This window comes from Myotis myotis, unplaced genomic scaffold (assembly GCF_014108235.1).
Source record: "Myotis myotis isolate mMyoMyo1 unplaced genomic scaffold, mMyoMyo1.p scaffold_m19_p_20, whole genome shotgun sequence".
Classification (NCBI taxonomy): Eukaryota; Metazoa; Chordata; class Mammalia; order Chiroptera; family Vespertilionidae; genus Myotis; species Myotis myotis.
This window is the reverse complement of record NW_023416325.1, coordinates 24,841,637-24,862,739: the sequence shown is the minus strand read 5'-3', so window position 1 is coordinate 24,862,739 and position 21,103 is coordinate 24,841,637. Positions and strand designations below refer to the sequence as shown.

The 21,103-nt window shown below is 52.3% G+C and overlaps 1 protein-coding gene across 2 annotated transcripts in view; it reads left to right on the top strand.

Annotated features, from left to right (window-relative positions):
* The window catches only part of LOC118678267 (tubulin-specific chaperone cofactor E-like protein), a 199,848-nt gene that overhangs the window by 166,923 nt on the left and 11,822 nt on the right, over window positions 1-21,103 (top strand). The window contains exons 14-19 of one of the 2 annotated variants that reach the window (XM_036353716.1): window positions 1,237-1,521; window positions 2,481-2,778; window positions 10,875-10,985; window positions 14,447-14,649; window positions 17,902-18,065; window positions 18,441-18,689. In XM_036353716.1, coding sequence (XP_036209609.1) covers window positions 1,237-1,521; window positions 2,481-2,778; window positions 10,875-10,985; window positions 14,447-14,649; window positions 17,902-18,065; window positions 18,441-18,689 — 1,310 coding nt within the window. Of the gene's footprint in view, window positions 1-1,236; window positions 1,524-2,480; window positions 2,779-10,874; window positions 10,986-14,446; window positions 14,650-17,901; window positions 18,066-18,440; window positions 18,690-21,103 lie in introns of both variants that reach the window. The other variant, XM_036353715.1, reaches the window with a different exon arrangement.

Below are 21,103 nucleotides of genomic sequence, written 5' to 3'. Positions count from 1 at the left end.
CATAGAAAATAAATAAATGCATGCATGAACCTCAGCCCACCCCATAGCGAACATGCCTCTCTCACTCGGATTCCTCCCACCCCTTCCATTTAAGAAGGCAACCTGCTCTAGAGAACTATGGACAGGGACTCCCAGCCTCAGGTAAACCAGCTGCTCGCCACAGGTAGACCTGAGGATGGCGTCAGACCTCGATGCTCCGGTTACAGCCAGGGAGGCAGGGATAGAGCCAGGACACACAGGGGCATTTTCTGGAATTGAATAGTATTGTGCGTATCTGCTTTCCATCATCGTCTTGGGTAAGGGAGTGTATCTTTATTTGGACAGTCATCGTGTAGCTTAGTACCCAGAATTAGGCAAAGGCCTGGCAGTATTTTGCAAGCTGAAAGGAAGCGTTTACATTTTGCTGCTGGTTTTTAACTTCAGGGAAAGCTGCTACTGTTTTTTGAACTCCCAGTCCCTTTTGCAAATTGGCCCACACAGACACAATGATACTGGTCCAGAATCCAGGAGCCAGAGTGAACATACCCCCCAGCACAGCAAAGCTGACATTGTTGCTGAATAAACTACCCCAAGCCACAAAAATAGAAAATAATCATATTTTTAAAGGCTTCTGATTTTTTAAGAAATAAAAATTACTAATAACCTGCAGGTGGAAAAAAAATACAATTTGTTTTGTAAGTATAAGAAAAGCATGTTATGTTCTATCCTAAGAGTTAAGAAAAGACATTGTTATAAAGCAGGAAAATGATGAATACAGAAAATGCTAGGCTATAGGCTCTCTGGGCTGGACTCCTGTCAACATTATAGGCAAGAAAACAGTAAAGATAGCAACACTCCCGCGGTTCATGCTAGCCATGTTAGACTCCAGTCATTGGTTTATGCTTGGGAAATCCAGCCATTGGCTGTGGGTTATATTTTTCTAATGTTTTCTTACTCTGCTTTCATATTTTGCTGCTTTGTGGGGAGCTGTGGCCAGTAAGATGAGTGAGTGTCCTTGAACTCTGGAACAGGGGACAACAAAGTATAGGATTTAGCCAAATTTATTTGCTGCCTGTGTTTGTAAGTAAAACTTTATTGGAACACAGCCTCAGTGACATCTTGTCTATGGGCTGCTTTCCTGCCATGAGGTTGGAGTTGAGTAGCAATAGAGATCATAGAATATTAACTCTGGCCCGTCACAGTCAACGCTTGCAAACCTCTGCTCTAAGGATCATTTACTTTTATTGTCTTCCATAGGTGAACGGCACACAAGTGAACGTCCCTTTTATAACTGGGTTGGCAACCAAAATCTACAGCAGCGAAGGGTTCCTGGTGATTGACACCAGCCCCGACATCCAGATATACTACAACGGCTTCAACGTCATAAAAATCAGCATCAGCGAGAGGCTGCAGAACAAAGTGTGTGGCCTCTGTGGCAACTTCAATGGGGACTTAACTGACGACTACGTGACCCTGCGGGGGAAGCCAGTGGTGAGCAGTGTGGTGCTGGCGCAGAGCTGGAAAACCAATGGCATGCAGAAGAGGTGAGAGGCCCGCCACGGCTGGGGCCCGCCCGCCCTTCCCCGGGGCGCCGTGGAAAATGCTCCTTCCATAGCATCACTTTCTTCTCCTGGATAGAGCGAGCCAAAGTCTGGAGTTTTCATGATACAAAGAGACACATCAGAGGCCTCAGTAGTGTCTTGTGTGGCAGAGGAAGGAACTGGGTTAGGTGGTATCACTGTGAATTTTCACCGAGTCTGCCCAGGCTTGCACTAGAAGCCTTGGCCAGTGGCCCAGCTGGGACGAAGCACTCAGGGGGGGGTGGGATTCAGAGTTAACTCAGGAGAAAAGGGCCACAGCTTGCTCCCCAGTGCCAGTCCAGTCATGTGATTATGACACTTATTGGAGGGCTTGGATGTGGTTGTGCAGGTAAAGTTGGTAGGAGTCAAGACAGCTTCTTTAAACACAGAAGTCACCAAGGCCCTAACTGTCCAACTTTGAATGAGCTCTACGCATTATCTCAGTGGGGTCTAGTTTGGGACCCTCTGGGCTGCTAAATTAGTCTGGATCTGCAGACACACTTCTCTTAGCTGGCATCGCCCCATGGCTTTAATACACCAGACACCAGCTAATACCCGGATGTGGACATAAAGCTTCAAACCCCTTGTGAGCCTTTCGGGTATAGTTGTCATTATTATTATTGCTATCTGTTATATCAGTACTTGTTTATGGTTATTGTATCAATTCTACCAGTCAGTTATATCAAAGGTTAATATGCCAGGATCTCCCTTTTGTCTGGTCCTTGGCTACCAATTCAGTTTGATTTTATGCTCACTTATCCCAGCGACATTAACATAGAAATGACCCGCGTTTCTGAGGTCCCAAGATGGTCGGTGTTGGGATTGGTGTGGTGCGTTGGCTTCTGGGTCTGCAGAGGACGTAGCAGACAGGGCCTCCCGCCCCCGGAGAGCCCAGGGGCTGCTTTCCTTCCCTCTCTGACCCGCCCCCTCGCCTGCAGCTGCAACGAGCTGCAGTTCTCACAGTACGCGGCCGCCTGCGACAACGTGCACATCCAGAGGCTGCAGGGTGAGGGCTACTGCCTGAAGCTCACGGACATGAAGGGCTTCTTCCAGCCCTGCTACGGGCTGCTCGACCCGCTGCCCTTCTACGAGTCCTGCTACCTGGATGGCTGCTACAACCACCGGAAGCTGCAGCTGTGCGGCTCGCTGGCCGCCTACGGGGAGTCCTGCCGCTCCTTGGGGATCCTCAGCACAGAGTGGATCGAGAAGGAGAATTGCTGTAAGAGAACTGTTTTGTTTTCTAAGTTAAGAACAGCATTGCTGGTGGCATGGCTCTGCCCCTTTGGCAGGCTGGTCTCAGACCCGCCTCCGGGGTTAGAAAGGTGGCTGCAGCCAGCTCCTGCCCAGGTGTGGGGTCCAGAGCACGGGGGGAGGGGGGGAGGAGGGATGAGGCTCTGGGTGGGATGAGCACCCATATAGTGACTTGTGAAGTGGAGAGACAGAGTACACATGGCACCCAAACTGATCCAGGCCCCAGACTCAGCCCCATGCCACTCCTTTAACATGGCCAGAGCCTGAATCAGAGAAGCAATGGGAGTGGCAAACGGCAAGCTGAGCTAGAATGGCGCTGGCCGTGTCTGCCTGGGTTGAAAGGAAGCTGTGGTAAGAATTATAAAGGGATTTTATTTATATACTAGAGGCCCGGTGCATGACATTTGTGCACTGCCGGCGGGGGGGGGGGGGGGGGGCCCTCAGCCAGGCCTGTGGTTCCCGCCACCACTGCTGCGCTCACCAGCCATGAGGCCGGCTTCTGCATTGAGCGTCTGCCCCCTAGTAGTCAGTGCACGTCATAGCGACAGGTCGTTCCAGCATTGGGTCCATTTGCATAATAGCGTTTTATTATATAGGATAAAATAACTATATATAACAAAGGGCTGATATGTTAAGTGTCCCTCCGCCCATCCGACTGGTCGCTATGATGCACACTGATCACCAGGGGGCAGACGCTAACGCAGGAACTGCCATGACGTGCACTGGCCATTTACAGAGAAACGGCACCGTGGAACTGGCGCCGACAAAGCAACACTCGGCTTCCCCCAGGTGGGACAGAGGCCCCCCACCACCCTGGAGCGACACCCCACCAAATCACAGCTGACACTGCCATGGCACAAAATGTGGCCCACAGCCCAGCCCAGAAACAGTGGCTGTGGGTGCTGGGTAATGGCATCACATAGCAATGCCCAGCTTCCTCTCCCTAGCAACGAGCCTCCTTGGAGTTTCTTCAACCCAGGAACAGAACTTGCTCTATAGCCAGGTGCAGACATTTCACACTGTAACCAGATGTCTGTGAAGTGTTTTCATGTGCCTCATCTCATTTGATCCTCACAGAAGTCCTGGAGTAGGTAGATAGGAGACTCGATGGAATCCTATTTTCTTTTCATTAGCAGGAAAATGGAGATTTAGAAAGCTGAGAAACTTGACCGACTGAAAAGAAGTAAGAAATGGTGGACCTTGAAAATGACTTCAGGTTTTCTCACTGCGCAGAATATAGTCAAACACTACTGCCGTTAAATATTTTACTCTTTGTTCTCCCTGCATGATTTACAATAATAATCTGCTTCATGTTGATATTTACTGCTGTGTTGCTGACAATTACCTGAAAGAGAAGTTGGGGTATTTCACTGGGCTGGAAAAAGATTAGCTAAATCAGAAAGCAGGTCTACTAAGCAAGTTTATTCTATATATATAAAAGGCTAAGTTGGCTCGCACATGCGCGATACATATAAAGCTCTCACTGGCGCCAATCACACGTGTATGTTTCAATCTGTCATTGTTGATAGTGAATTTGGTTGGCACTTCTATTATAGAGAAAGGGTGAATAGCAATATTAAAATATTTCTTCTAATTAATTTTCTTTCAGTGTGCAAAAGTCTGTGCACCAAGCCACTAGTCCTATATAACAAAGAGGTAATATGCAAATTAACCCTCATGCCCTCACAAGATGGCTGCCTGTGACCAGGCCGGCAGAGGGGTGAGTGAGGGATGACCAAACGACTGAACAGCAGGCTGCATGGGGTGACCAGGCCAGCAGGGGGGTTAGTGAGGGACAGCCAAACAACTGAACAGCAGGCTGCGTGGGGAGACCAGGCGAGTGGGGGCGGGGGGCTGTGAGGGGCAACCAGGCCGGCCAGGGGGGGTCAGTTGGGGGTGACCAGGCCAGCAGGTGGGGCAGTTAGGGGTGACCAGGCTGGTGGGGGCTGCAATTGGGGGTGACCAGGCCGGCAGGGGGGAGCAGGTTGGGGCAACCAGGATGGCAAGGGGGCAGTTAGGGGTGATCAGGCTGGCATGCAGAGGCAGTGAGGGGTGATCAGGCCAGCGGGGGAGGGGGGGCCAGTTAGGGGCAACCAGGCAGGCAGACAGGTGAGCAATTAGGAGCCTGCAGTCCAGGATTGTGAGAGGGATGTCCAACTGCTGGCTTAGGCCTAAACCTGCAGTTGGACATCCCCCGAGGGGTCCCAAATTGGAGAGGGTGCAAGCTGGGCTGAGGAGACCCCTCTGTGCACAAATTTCATGCACTGGGCCTCCAGTATATATATAATTAGTGATAAAGATCTATGGATTCTTGTATATTTTCTGTAGTAAGAACATTATTTAATACTAGAGGCCCGGTGCACAAAAATTTGTGCACTGGGTGAGGTCCCTCAGCCCGGCCTGCCCCCTCTCACAGCCCGGGAGCCCTCAGGGGATGTCCTACTGACAGCTTAGGCCCTCTCCTAAGCCACAGTCTGGCCTCCCTCTGCAGGAGGTGACCAGGCGATCATGGGAAGGCGCCGCCCCCATCACCCCGCTGCTGCTGCCACTGCCAGCTGCCACGGCTGCCAGCCCTCGGCCTCCATTTCTTAGCGCTGGTCCCACCCCCTGCCCACTGGCGGGTGGGGGGTGATTTGGGGCCAGGCTGGCTGGGGAGGGGCTGGGGGAGGTTGAGGCACAGCAGGTCACACCCCATCCAGCCTCTGCGGAGGCGTGGTGCCGGGATTGGCCCGCGCCGCTGACACTGTGGCTGCCTCTGCAGAATGGGCAGCACTGGGACCGGAACCACGCAGCCCCCTCTCCCGCTGCCTCTGCGGAAGGGCCCACACCGAGGCCTCTCCTACAGCGGCGCCACCTCTGCTCCTGCTCCCGCAACATTTCTAGGGTGTCTACTGTGATGTCACCAACCAGGGACAGCTCACTGGCAATGCACTCCTGTGGGGGTATTTAGCTGTGGTAGCATTGCATATTTGGGGTTCCCCAAGTGTCCCTAATCTATGGAGCTGGCCATGGTGATTGGGAGGCCTGGGTGGGGAGAACCAATCTGGGGGGAGACATGGTGTGGTGAAGGCTGGGGCATATCTGTGGTGATGGGCTGGCATGTGGAGGCTGGAACTGGGGTCTGAAGGCTGGACAGGGGCCAGAGATCTCACCTGAATACTGAGGGATATGGCCATTTGCTGCCCGGAGAGGTGAGGCCCGTGGCTCTCTGAGAGCATGTGCTGCTGGGGTTCGTGGGGTTTGTTAGGTCCATGCTGACAGGAGACAGGCCAAGAGACGTTGTGAGAGTTTTATAAATTTTATTTTAATACACAGCAGTGTATCCATTTCAGCAAGCAAGAGTAGGGAGGGTGGGATATTTATGTCTCTGTGTGGGTTGGATGTAGGTGCAGGCGGTTGCAGGAAGCTGGGTCTAGCGTTGCTTTTCTCGGCTGCTTAGCTTCTCTTGTGACACCTGAGATGAAAATAACAGGAAAACTGCAGAGAGGGCAGGAGCCTCAAACAGGGACAATAGAAAAGTGCTGAGTGCAGGGGAGAAACTGAGGGTAGGGGAAAGGTACAGAGTATGCCTACAGGGTTTGGCTGGCCTGGGACCCAATCTGCTGCTGGATCCGCTGCTGCTGCATGGCTGCGGGTAGTGTCAACTTCCCTGAGGCTGCGGGAACTGGGCGTGTCCTGCCAGGCCTGAAGCCAGGCCAGCGCCGCCTATCTGTTGCTGCTGCTGCTGCTGCTGTTGCTCTGCGGCATCTCTCTGTATTGTGGCTCATACTCACCACGCTGGGTTTGCACCCGGGTCCATGATGTTCAAAGCCTGGCCCTGGGGGTTCAGGCCTCCCATTGTTGCTGATGTGGAGGGACAGCAGGTCGTGCCCCGCTGGCTGGCATGGCGTTCAGGTTCAGCAGGCTGGGCTAGAGCTGAAGGCCGGGCTGGCTGGCCACTTACTTGGCCATGTGCTGTTTGATGAGAGCTGCCATCAGCTGAGGGTTTGACCTGAGGATGTTGAGCACGTGCTGCTGCTGGGGGAGCTGGGAGACTTTAGGGTCCACAGCAGGTCCTGCAGGGCACCTGGAGAGATGCTCTGAGGTGGCTGCACCTTGGGTCTGCATAGACATCACGGGTCTAGGCATGCCTCACATTGACTGTTGCTGGGGGATGGGTGCTGGCTGCCACTGCTGGGGCTCGAGGGGCAGAATAACAGACCCACTGACCTGGTTGGGTCACATTCAGGCCCATGGGGGCCATCTAGCTCTTGGGGGTCACTGTGCCTCCGGGCATACCGTTGTTGGTGCTCACCCACTACAGATGCTGCTGCTGCTGTGCCTCACGTGCAATCTGTCAGGCGCCTCCACTGCTGCAGGTGGGCCAGGCGGGGGGCGGAGGGTCTGACACCTGGTTAGTGGGCTTCCCAGTGCAAACTGTGGTGGGGGGCTGTGTTCTAGCCACACTGGAGAAGCTGGCTAGTGACATGCTCACAGGCGAGGTCTGGGGCAGAGTCGGGGGCTGTGGTGTCCAGTTGTGCTGGGATGTAGTGTGGGGGGCCGATGTCAGGGCCAGCCTGACAGGTTGAGCCGGGCTGAGGTAGGGAGGTGGGAATTGAGAAAAGAAAGAAAGACAGGAGAACGGGATTGGGAGTACTACAGCTCAATCGAGGAACTGCAGCTAGTTTATTAACCACGCAATGCCTTTTATACACAAAACACTGAATAGGAGGTCTGTCAAGAGGAATGTATTCTTTGTTCCTCTTAATTTCTAAGGGAGAGACAGAGCAGAAGGACAAATTCTCGGTACAGCAAATCTCAGTAAATAGTTACAGACTTCTTGGTAAGCCATGAAAGGCTGTTCTCATTCTACAAAGGTTGCTCTCATTCTACTGATAACTGCCATCCAAACAAGTCTGGGAAAACTGTGTGGGTAAGGGTCCCAGCCTTGCTAGCCCCTTCAGGTGCAAGGACCGTGTCAGCTTACACCCGGTCTCCAACAGGCCGGGGTGGTGCTGAAGGAGGGGATGGCAGACTCAGCTGAGGCACGGTGCGGGTGTTGATGGTGGCATTTGCTGGTGCATGAGCTACGCGTGCTGCCGGTGGTGCTGTACCTTCTGCTGGCTGAGCTTGATGTTGAGGCAGTAGGGAATGGGGCATGTGTTTTCTTGGCAGTGTTTGGCATGGTAGCAGCAAAGGGCCATGAACTGCTTGCACACTCCGCAACCTCCATTGGTCTTGTGCTGGCAGCCCTTGGTGTGCTGCACAACCCACCTCATCTTCTGGCAGGACGGCTGCCGGCAGTTGGCTTCACAGCACTGGGGCCTGCTCAGGGACTGGAGGCAGTGCTGGATGGCCTGGCGCCGCCACTCCTGGAGGTTCCTGAACTGCGGCTCACGCTGGCTGCGGCCCTCATGGGCCTCTTCATCCAGGCCCAGCCCCACCTTCACCATCTGTGGGTGTGGCCTTTTGTGTTGTAGCAGTTGATGCAAAGATCATCGTCCTTGCACCCACCCTCTGCCACTCCCACGGCAGAACGGAGGCAGTACCACCCCCTCCGCTCCCACTCCCTTGGCGGCGGGGCCACTCCACAGCAGGCCGTAGGCCAGTGATGGCGAACCTTTTGAGCTCGGTGTGTCAACATTTTGAAAAACCCTAACTTAACTCTGGTGCCTTGTCACATATAGAAATTTTTTGATATTTGCAACCATAGTAAAACAAAGACTTATATTTTTGATATTTATTTTATATATCTAAATGCCATTTAACAAAGAAAAATCAACCAAAAAAATGAGTTCGCGTGTCAGAGGTGACACACATGTCATAGGTTCGCCATCACTGCTCTAGGCCCTCACAGCCACTGTGGCTTTGTCCAGATGGATGTCCGGAAGACGTCTGCTCTAATTAGCATATTATCCTTTTATTAGTATAGATACTAGAAGCCCAGTGCATGAAATTCATGCATGGGAGTTGGGTGGTCCCTCAGCCTGGCCTTTACCCTCTCGCAATCTGGGACCCCTCGGGGGATGTCCGATTGCTGGTTTAGGCCCGATCCTGCCTGCAGTCAGACATCCGTCTTGCAATCTGGGACCACTGGTTCCTAACTGCTCACCTGCCTGCCTGCCTCATCTCCCCTAACCACTTGCCTGCCTGCCTGATCACCCCTAACTGCTCGCCTGCCTGCCTGATCACCTCTAATGGCTTGTCTGCTTGCCCAATCGCCCCTAACCACTTGCCTGCCTGCCTGATAGCCCTTAACCATTTGCCTGCTTGCCTGATTGCCCCTAACTGCTCACCTGCCTGCCTGATCACCCCTAACTGCCTCTGCTTCAGCCCCTGTCATGATGGCTTCGTCCAGAAGGATGTCCGGAAGGTTGTTTGGCTGCCCAGTCTAATTAGCATATTACGCTTTTATTATAGATATCCATTATTCTATCTGTTCATTTTCTTACCATGTTAATCAAATGAAGTGAATATATATAAACATATACAAACTTGTCATATGCATATATGTGTGACCCTTTACACAGGTGGCCACTCCATCCCATGATGTGGTGAGACACACGTGCAGCAGGAGGTTGGTGTTGCCTGACATACACTCCCCCCTGGTGTGCACATGGCGCCAGGAAAAGTGTCACTCAAAGGCACTGCACACGCATAAGACAGAAAGATTAAACCTGACCAAGCGTCAGAACACAGTTTGTTCCAAACCTAAAACAAAGCAGCTAATTACAATATGCACTCAGTGATTTCAGATTCTCTTAGAATTACCAGTCTCTTTGGGAAATCGACGGAAATGCTTTGTTTGGTAATTTTAATATGTTGTGTTAACAAGCAATCCTTTAATTAACTTTAAAATTTACTGTGTTAAACATTTTAAATTATTGAATTAAAAAACACACACATTAGTTTTTGTTTTTAACCCCAAAAGCCCCCTCTTTATAAGGCGTGTCTGAGTTGCCATTGGCAGGTGGGCCTCTGTATGGCCAGGGAGATGTTTCCTTCCTGTGGCTGTAGCCTCAGCTCCTCTCGGTTATGCTCCGGGCTGTGTTCATTCAATAAGTGTCCTCGAGTGATGCTGACGGCTGCCCCCAGTCCTGCGCCAGGCACCCAGGCAGGTGGGGTGGCCATCCCTGCAACCCCCGGCCTCACCCTTGGTTTCTCTCAGGGAGCGTGGCACCTGGTCATGCTTACCTGCAGCTTCGGCGGCTCCGCCCTTCGTTTCATTATTAGACTCTGGAGGGATGGAACAGCTGTGTCTTCAGCTCTCATCCTTATTCGCCAGGAAGGACAGGAGAATTATGACATCTGATAGGGAGAGAGATGCTTTAACCAAAGACAGGAGTGTCTCGAAGACAGTGATCTCAATCGATGGTTTCACTAAGTTGCTGATGATCTTGAAGGTGGTCTGTGGGCTCCTTGGCTACTGAAACCTTGTTCATCATGGATGATGGTGACAGTCCACATACGTTGACATTTTACTTATAGTTTTACCCTTTGGGCAAAATAGTACCGTGAGGCAATGCTTGTGAGTTGTGGGTAGGTTTTTGGTTTATCTATTTTTATACAATTAAGTAGAAGCTTCTGGGGGAGGTGGTTTAAGGGAACTCACTGGCCCTACAACTGTCTTTCTTGACATATTTGTTGAGGGCCGGCTAGGGGGTGACTGGGTGCTGGGGATCGAGCAGTGAGGGACTCAGGAAGTGCAAATGCACGTGACAGGCAGCATGGCCAGGCCACACTCAGGGGTGCCTTGGCAGAGATTGTCTGGGCTGTACCCTCACACACAGCTCCACTGTGGGAGCCCTGGGCAAGCTTCAGCATGAAGCGGGGTGGCAGTGTGTAGCTCGCAGAGCACTTGTGAGGGATGGAGGAGGTCATGCCACTGCCGCACGCAGCCCCGTGTCCGGCCAAGCCAGGCCCCGTTGCTAGCTGCGCTCATTCTTTTCTGGAAGGTTGCCCTGTGTGTTCATCCATGGCTGCTGTCTGACCATCACAGTTCCATGCCGTGCAAGTCCAGAGTGAACACGGCGCCTGCGTGTTGGTGTGGAAGTCAAGTGTGCGCGTTCCTGTTCTCCCTTTTAGCAGGAGTGGTGGACGATCCCTGCGTGGGGGCCGACTGTCCCAACCGGACCTGTGAGCTGGACAACGGCGGGGAGCTGTGTGGCTGCATCGAGCCTCCCCCCTACGGGAACAGTGAGTGATACCTGCCCCCCAACGTGAACAGTGAGTGACACCTGCCCCCCAACGTGAACAGTGAGTGACACCTGCCCCCCATGAGAACAGTGAGTGACACCTGCCCCTCCTCGGGAACAGTGAGTGACACCTGTCGCCCCCCCCCCAACGTGAACAGCGAGTGACACCTGTCCCCCCACGTGAACAGTGACACCTGCCCCCCATGTGAACAGTGAGTGACACCTGCCCCCCAACGTGAACAGTGAGTGACACCTGCCCCCCAACGTGAACAGTGAGTGACACCTGCCCCTCCTCGGGAACAGTGAGTGACACCTGTCGCCCCCCCCCAACGTGAACAGCGAGTGACACCTGTCCCCCCACGTGAACAGTGACACCTGCCCCCCATGTGAACAGTGAGTGACACCTGTCCCCCTCACGTGAACAGTGAGTGACACCTGCCCCTCCTCGGGAACAGTGAGTGACACCTGTCCTCCCACGTGAACAGTGGGTGACACCTGTCCTCCCACGTGAACAGTGAGTGGCACCTGCCCCCCACGTGAACAGTGGGTGACACCTGCCCCCCCACTAGAACAGTGAGTGACACCTGTCCTCCCACGTGAACAGTGAGTGACACCTGCCCTCCCACGTGAACAGTGACACCTGCCCCCCATGTGAACAGTGAGTGACACCTGCCCCCCACGTGAACAGTGACACCTGCCCCCCACGTGAACAGTGAGTGACACCTGCCCCCCACGTGAACAGTGAGTGACACCTGCCCCCCATGTGAACAGTGAGTGACACCTGCCCCCCACGTGAACAGTGACACCTGCCCCCCATGTGAACAGTGAGTGACACCTGCCCCCCACGTGAACAGTGAGTGACACCTGCACCCCACGTGAACAGTGAGTGACACCTGCCCCCCACGTGAACAGTGAGTGGCACCTGCCCCCCATGTGAACAGTGAGTGACACCTGCCCCCCAACGTGAACAGTGAGTGACACCTGCCCCCCACGTGAACAGTGAAGGACACCTGTCGCCCCCCCAACGTGAACAGTGAGTGACACCTGTCCCCCACGTGAACAGTGACACCTGCCCCCCATGTGAACAGTGAGTGACACCTGCCCCTCCTCAGGAACAGTGAGTGACACCTGTCGCCCCCCCAACGTGAACAGTGAGTGACACCTGCCCCCCATGAGAACAGTGAGTGTCACCTGCCCCTCCTCGGGAACAGTGAGTGACACCTGTCCTCCCACGTGAACAGTGAGTGACACCTGTCCTCCCACGTGAACAGTGAGTGGCACCTGCCCCCCACGTGAACAGTGAGTGACACCTGCCCCCCCACGTGAACAGTGAGTGACACCTGTCCTCCCACGTGAACAGTGAGTGACACCTGACCCCCCACGTGAACAGTGAGTGGCACCTGCCCCCCATGTGAACAGTGAGTGACACCTGCCCCCCAACGTGAACAGTGAGTGACACCTGCCCCCCACGTGAACAGTGAGTGGCACCTGCCCCCCACGTGAACAGTGAGTGATACCTGCCCCCCATGTGAACAGTGAGTGACACCTGCCCCCCCACGTGAACAGTGAGTGACACCTGTCCTCCCACGTGAACAGTGAGTGACACCTGCCCCCCCACGTGAACAGTGAGTGGCACCTGCCCCCCATGTGAACAGTGAGTGACACCTGCCCCCCAACGTGAACAGTGAGTGACACCTGCCCCCCCACGTGAACAGTGAGTGACACCTGCCCCCCCACGTGAACAGTGAGTGGCACCTGCCCCCCATGTGAACAGTGAGTGACACCTGCCCCCCAACGTGAACAGTGAGTGACACCTGCCCCCCCACGTGAACAGTGAGTGACACCTGTCCTCCCACGTGAACAGTGAGTGACACCTGCCCCCCAACGTGAACAGTGAGTGACACCTGCCCCCCCAATGTGAACAGTGAGTGGCACCTGCCCCCCACGTGAACAGTGAGTGGCACCTGCCCCCCACGTGAACAGTGAGTGATACCTGTCCCCCCACGTGAACAGTGAGTGACACCTGCCCCCCACGTGAACAGTGAGTGACACCTGCCCCCCCACGTGAACAGTGAGTGACGCCTGCCCCCCACATGAACAGTGAGTGACACCTGCCCCCCCACGTGAACAGTGAGTGACACCTGCCCCCCACGTTAACAGTGAGTGACACCTGCCCCCCAACGTGAACAGTGACACCTGCCCCCCATGTGAACAGTGAGTGACACCTGCCCCCCACGTGAACAGTGAGTGATACCTGTCCCCCCCCTTGGGAACAGTAAGTGACACCTGCCACTCCCGCCCCAAGACGGGCCCAGTGGGAAGGGCCTGCAACCGCATAACAAAGCTCTAGGATTGCAGCTGCCTCCTCACTGTGGGTTAGAAACCAACAGCAAAGCTTTCAAACCAGATCATCCGCAGGGAAGCAACTGCACCTGGGCAGTAGGCAATGCTGGCTTCCTGGCTGCACCCTTTCCTGCATCTACATCATAAAAGGCTTGTGGGTCACTAGGGCATCAGGACCAAAGGAGCAGTGGCTCTCGCGGGGGCGGGCGGGCGGCCAGCTTGGGCCAGCAGAGCCACTGGGCCGCTAGTAAATCCTAACAGAAACGTGTGTGTGAGTGAATCAGCCATTGCATTGGTGGAACCTTCAGCATCAGGGATCAGGAGGACCTGGAAGACGGCCAGGCCAGGCGTGGTCTGACGGAAATGTGAGAATCGGGGCGAGCGCGGGCGCTTGGGCGCTCATCTTAAGGCAGCTCTGTCGCCAGGTTCAGGTGGGGCCCCAGGAAACAGCTGGAATGTGTGAAGCGAACAGTGACTGGGTAGGACACCAAGTCCTGCCCCACCGAGTCCTGGGTGGGAGCACACACACCTCCACCAGCCCCGCCCTGCCCGAGCCCAGAACTGGGTGGCACCGGCTAAGCTACACTCAGACTGTGGAGCCTGAGGCCAAGGCTCCCCAGGAGGAGGCGGCTGGGCTGCCCACACTGCCCCTGTGCAGACAGAAACTGGTCTCCATAGCTGCTTGCTCACTGGGAACGGCAGCTGACACATCCCTGTGTCAGGATCCAGAGCTCTTGGTGCTCAGCTGGGGATGCGCTGGGTTGGAGTGGCCTGACCAGTGCTGTCCTGCTCGGCGGGTCCTTCAGCCAGGCCTCCCTGAGCCAGAGGCAGGATGGAGCCTGCAGAAAAGCAGCTACTAAGCAAGTGGGGGAGTCCTGGGTTTAGGAAGAAAAGACACTTCATTAGTATTTTCTTCATTTCAAAAAGACTCTTCAAGGTCCCAGTTGTTGCTCTGAATGAGCTCATAGACTCCTTTGGATTGAGCAAAGTTCAGTTAGAAGTGCCACAGCCTTCCTGCAGATTAACAGCCATTTCTACAGGAAACGGCCATGGAGGCCGCCTTGGCTGTGGCAAGACCAGCACCCACTCTCTTGACTGTCATCGTCCTGTTTCCCACAGACTCGCATGACATCATCGATGCGGAGGTGACCTGCAAGGCGTCCCAGATGGAGGTGTCCATCTCCAAGTGCAAACTCTTCCAGCTCGGCTTTGAGAGAGAGGGCGTGAGGGTCAATGACAGGCAGTGCACGGGCATCGAAGGGGAAGACTTCATCTCCTTTCAGATCAACAACACCAAAGGCAACTGCGGGAACATCGTGCAGGTGAGGCCCTGGTGGGAGAGCCTGCGGGGCCGGGGGGCGGGCTGTCCAGGTGTTGGCGCCTTGACTGCTCTGACAGCGCCTCAGGGCCATCCAGTGAGGAATAGCCTCCTGGGAAAACAGCAAACGGCGTGCAAATGACCTGCCAAGACAATGGCTGTCTGTGCAGAATTATGGCTGCATTGGAGGAGTGCAATAGGTGGCAGCTTCTTCCCTGGGCCCGCTCTGTCTGCTGTCATCCTTTGTCCTGCGTGTTGACAAAATGTTATTCCTTCTCATGCCTTCAGGTCAGTAGCCGGGTTTTGCTGTTTTGGGGGATCAGGGCATCCCAGGTATCATTTAAGAGAAATGCAGAAAAAAATACAGCTTTGGAGAAACCAAGATGGCGGCATAGATAAACACCTGAAATTGCTGCCTCGCACAACCACTTCAAAAATACAACTAAAAGACAAAACGGACACCATCCAGAACCACAGGAAGGCTGGCTGAGTGGAAAGTCTACAGCTAGAAGGAAAGAGAAAAGCACACTGAGACTCAGAGGAGGTGAGGAAGTAAAGTGCAGAGGTATGGAGGTGCACGCGGAAAGGGCTGACAACTGAGGACACGGCTGTCTTTTTCAATCGGGAGGGAGTCTCAAGCTCCCGACTGCTCTGAACTCCAGTTCCAGGCGAGTCTCTGGGGACCCAGACTCATATGGAGAGAAACTGGACTGTCTGGCATCGGGCAGAACTCAAGGGCGGCTTTCTCTCAGAGGTGCTTGCAGGACTGAGGATAAGTCATAGCTGTTTGCTCCGCCCTGTTGATTCCCTGAGACCCCGCCCCACCCAAGCTGTGGCAGAGGCTTTTGCATATGAATAACCTGGCCCTTTGCAATCTACAATTACCTAACAAACTGCAGCTGGGTCAGAAAGACCCAGAACATCCAAAAGAAGGCCCAAGGCCCCACAGCAGCTTGCATTGCTTCACAGCTGGGCCTCATCTGGGCACCTCCAAATCCCAAACAAAGAAGAGGAATCTGCAGATCTCTCCGTAGCTCCTGCTGGGTAGCCTCAGGCAGAGACTAAATTAGCACCTCCTTTAGAGATCCAAGAGCCAGTGTACCCAATGGTCAGAGTGGGACCATCCAGATTACAACTCCTCAGATCCATAAGGGACACACTCAGGGAGCAGACTCAGTGAGCACCAAAGCCCCACTGAATCAAGTCTTGCCCCATAAGGGTGTCTCCAGCACAGAAGTTCTCCCATTGTAGACACAGTTGATTCTCATAGCCAACTGGCCTGGAGGTCAATTCCTCCCAGTGATATCAACAACAATCAAGGCTAAACTACAACACTATTGTGCACACAGCCCACAAAGGGGTGCATCAAGAGTGTCCACTCAGGTAATTGGGGAGGCTGAGCCACTGAGCCCTATAGGACACCTATCACACAAAGCCACTCTATCAACACAGGGAAGCAGCCAAAATGTGGTGACAAAGAAACAGGTCACAAATGACAGAAATGGAGGAAACCAAACTCCTGGATAGAGAGTTCAAAACCACGGTTATAAGGTTTTTCAAGAATTTTCTAGAAACCACTGATAAATTTAGTGAGACCCTCAATAAGCCTAGTGAGACCTTCGAGGATATGAAAAAGGACCAACTAGATATTAAGCATACACTGACTGAAATAAAGAATATTATACAGTGATCCAACAGTAGACTAGAGGATCGCAAGAATCAAGTCAAAGATTTGAAGTACAAAGAAGTAAAAAATACCCAACCAGAAAAGCAAAAAGAAAAAAGAATCCAAAAATAAGAAGATAGTGTAAGGAGCCTCTGGGACAACTTCAAGTGTACCAACATCCGAATTATAGGGGTGCCAGAAGAAGAGAGAGAGCAAGTTATTAAAACCTATTTGAAGAAATAATGACAGAAAACTTCCCCTACCTGGTGAAAGAAATAGACTTACAAGTCCAGGAAGCGCAGAGAACCCCAAACAAAAGGAATCCAAAGAGGACCACACCAAGACACATCATAATTAAAATGCCAAGAGCAAAAGACAAAGAGAGAATCTTAAAAGCAGCAAGAGAAAAACAGTTAGTTACCTACAAGGGAGCACCCATACGACTGTCAGCTGATTTCTCAACAGAAACTATGCAGGCCAGAAGGGAGTGTCAAGAAATATTCAAAGTGATGAATGCCCAGAACCTACAACCAAGATTACTTTAGCCAGCAAAGCTATCATTCAGAATTGAAGGTCAGATAAAAAGCTTCACAGACAAGGAACAGCTGAAGGAGTTCATCACCAACAAACCAGTATTATATGTAATGCTGAAAGGTATCCTTTAAGAAGAGGAAGAAGAAGAAAAAGGTAAAGATACAAATTATGAACAACAAAGACAATCTATCAACAAGTGAATCTAAGAATCGAGTGAATAAATAATCGGATGAACAGAATAAATTGGTGATTATAATAGAATCAGGGCCATAGAAAGGGAGTGGACTGACTATTCTCGGGAGGAAAGGGGTGTGGGGGATGCGGGAAGAGACTGGACAGAAATCGTACACCTATGGATGAGGACAGTGGGGGGGCGGGTAAGGGCAGAGGGTGGGGTGGAAACTGGGTGGAGGGGAGCTATGGGGGGAAAAAAGAGGAACAACTGTAATAATCTGAACAATAAAGATTTTTTAAAAAAATAAAATAAAGTGGAAAAAATAAGACAAAAAAAGAGAGAGAGAAATGCAGCCGGGCTCCAGCTGTGGTGTCGGATTCCCCACTTGTAGGTTAGCACAGCCTCTCGCTGCTTCTCTCCCTCCTGTTATCTGTGCTTTCGTTCTTTCTGTTCATAACGAGTTGTTAACATGGAGTAAGAAGAGGAAGCTGCATTTGCTCATTTGGGTTCGTGTGGGCCTGTCTGGGAAAGGATTTGGTGGAGGAGAGATTTTGAATTAAGAATTAAAAGAAGACTTACATGACCTGCTGCTGGCAATGCTTCATGCTGCCCCTGCTTGGATGCCCAGAGAAACGGGCTGGTTGTAGCCAGAATTCATGAACTCACCCTGTGTGGGCATCAAGGGTGTCTGACTGGAGGGTGCTGCTGGCGTCTATTGTAATACTCGCTAGTAAATGCGGAGGCTACCTCCGTACTGATTTATACTGGCCTCGTAGGGGTGTATGAAATGAAGCCATTTCTCCACTTCAGGACACGGATTTGAAATGCAAGCCACGTGCTCCTCCCAGATTTAACGCTCTCTGACCCCCTTTGCTCTGCAGTCCAATGGCACTCACATCATGTACAAGAACACAATCTGGATAGAAAGCGCCAACAACACGGGCAACATCATCACTAGGGACCGGACCATCAACGTGGAGTTCTCGTGTGCTTATGAGCTGGACATCAAGATCTCCTTGGACTCGGTGGTGAAGCCCATGCTGAGGTGAGGCTGCGGCCGGCGGGTCAGGGGCGCCATCGTGCCAGCCAACTCTGAGCTCTGAAGCATGAGGAAGAACAGCCCCTATTTCCATATCTGACTTCCTGCCTGAGAGTGGCACCACCCAGTGAAACTTCCCAAACTTCCAGACGGGCATGCTCTCCGTCTGTCCTATCCAGCACAGTAGCTGTTGGGCCGGGGGGGTGGGGGGGGCCTGCTGAGGACTGATGGTCATTTACCATGATTTCATGGCCACACATGGCTGGAGGGGACCCCACTGCTGCCTGCATTGCCTCCCTCTGCATGTTCATCTCGAAGTGGCAGGTAACTGAGTAAACATAACTGCCGGGCCCCCTGCCTCGTGGTCTTTTTCCCTTTCAGTGTCATTAACCTGACCGTTCCAACCCAAGAGGGCAGCTTCACCACCAAGATGGCGCTCTACAAAAACGCCTCCTACAAGCACCCGTACCGCCAGGGCGAGGTGGTGCTGACCACGCGAGACGTGCTGTACGTCGGGGTCTTTGTGGTCGGAGCTGATGCCACCCATTTGATCCTGACGCTGAACAAGTGCTATGCCACACCCTCGCGCGACAGCAATGACAAACTCCGGTACTTCATCATTGAAGAAGGGTGCGTAGCCTCTCGCCAGGCACGGCCTCGGCCTTCACTGTCACATTAGTCTACTCCACGTTTTATTTTTAAAATTCTTTATTGTTGGAAGTGCCGCAGACGTCCCCCTTTTCTTCCATTGACTGCTCCCAGCCTGCCCCCCCCCCCAGCCCAAGCCTTCACCCCTATTGTCTGTGACCGTTCCTGATGCTTATATGCATGCAAGTCCTTTGGTTGATCTCTTAATCACCAGCAGCCCTCCCTGCCTTCCCGCTGAGGTTGGATGGCCTGTTCCATGCTTCTATGTCTCTGGACCTATTTTTGTTCATCAGTTTATGTTGTTCATTAGATTCCACAAATGAGTGAGATCATGTGATACTTACTTTTTCCAACTGGCTTATTTCACTTAGCATAATGCTCTCCACCTCCATCCATGCTGCTGCGAATGGTAAGAATTCCTTTTTTACAGCAGCGTAGCATTCCACTGAGCCTATGCCATAGTTTAGAGAAGGGAATAGGAACTAATGCTTGTTGACTTCCTACAAGGCCAGCATTTTGCATCCATGAACTATCAGATTCTCACTACAACCTGGAATGTAGATGTGAGAGGCCTCATTTTATGAATGAGACGGCTCAAGCTTAGTGAGAGCAAGCAAGTTGCTCGAAGTCACACGCAGTTTGCTGGTAGATCCCCAAGCCCACATGGCATTAACTACAAATATATTCTCCATGTGATCAGAGGGTCTGTCCTTACTACTTTAAATTTTAGTTTGAAATAAATGTGAATTATATGAAAATGAAAGAATGTAAGGAGAATAACTGAAAGTGACTAGGACATCTATTAAAATTTAAAAAGAATTAGAATAATAGCCTATAAAATCAAAGAGTTTCTTTTTACTCACCACTATATGCCCAGCACCTAGTATATTTTCTGAAATATAATGGTTATGAAACAAAATTTTATTAAATGAATGAAAAAACGAAGACTCTAGATCCAACAATAATGATAATTATCTTAATTTTTAAAAACACTGGTTGTGTCAAGCAGTAATTCTTTTTTGATAGCTTGATTGCATGTGTAATTTGTATGCACTAAAATGCATGTGCTTTAAGTGTAACAGTCAGTGATGCTTGTAACCTCACAAGAGGAGTACGAGCACCACCATGAACTAGTTAGAACATTTCCATCCCCTAATACAATCCTCCTTAAAGCAGGTGACTTATTCATCCAACTTCTTTTTCTATTAGATGTAGGAGAGACCAATTCCAAGTAGCTTATGCAAAAAAATAAAATAAAATAAAGCATTTAATCATCACAAAACCAATTCCAACCGTGGAAGTGGCTTCAGGGATGATTGGACTGGGGCAGATGCTGCCGCACCCTCCCCCTCGCTCTGTCCCTTGGCTCTGTCCGTCTCTGTCTCCCCTGCCAGACACTGGCCGCCCTAGACTCGCATTCCCACAGCAGCGCCCGAGCCCCACTCCCCGGCTCCCAGGAGAGCATGGGGAGCCTTCCCGGGACCACGCGTCTCCTGTGTCTGCAGGGATGCAGCATGACGTCACCTGGTGGGTCTGAAAACAAAGACAAATTAGCAGAAAAAGGTTTCATAATGTATTTAATACAAGTTTTATGTGACAGAGGAGCCTTCAGTACGGGAATGAAGACCCACAGCAGTGGTTGGACCTGAGTGCTGTGTGCTGGGCTGGAGGGACAGGCAGGGAGCAGGGACCGGCCAGGCATGAAGTGACTGTAGTGTCATCTACTCAGCTTCTCCTCCGAGTCCCTTTTGTCTTAAGAGATAAGAATGGTCCTTTCCTTGGGGTGTCAGGGGGCACTTCTCCCATGAAGGTTTTATGATTTGTTTCAGGTGGAAAGGGTCAGGAAGAAAGTCAGGGTGACCTTCCTGCTTCTGCCATTTTCTCAGACTCACTCACCTTCAAGGATTCCGTATGCCAAGGTGCTGGCTTCGGGGGAGCACCATGGGAGACGGGGGCGTGTGCATCAGCTTTAAGGTTGGGAATGGTTCATCAGCAGAAGGGTGTGGTCTGGGCAGACAAACAATAAGCCACAGCTTTGCAGATGCAACAGGCTCAGAGGAGGAAGGTACACAGCCAACCCCGCTGGCTGGGCGTGGCCGTGGCTGGGCGTGGCCGTGGCTGGGCGCGCAGGCGTGATGTGGAAGTTTCAGGAAAGATCTCACCGAAGCACTTTACTTTCTGAGTTGGTTTTCAGCTTCTTCTAGGCAAAGGGAAGGACTTGGTAACCAGTTGGTGTCCTGCAGGCCGAGATGCCCGGGCTAGTGTCACTGTTCTCCCTTCCTCCTCGTCACCCCCTCCCTCCTCGTCTCCCCCTCCCTGTCATGGTCCTTCCCATGATGAAAGGCTAAGATCGAGCCACGACCACATGCAGATCCAGGTGATGTGGCTTGTGCCTC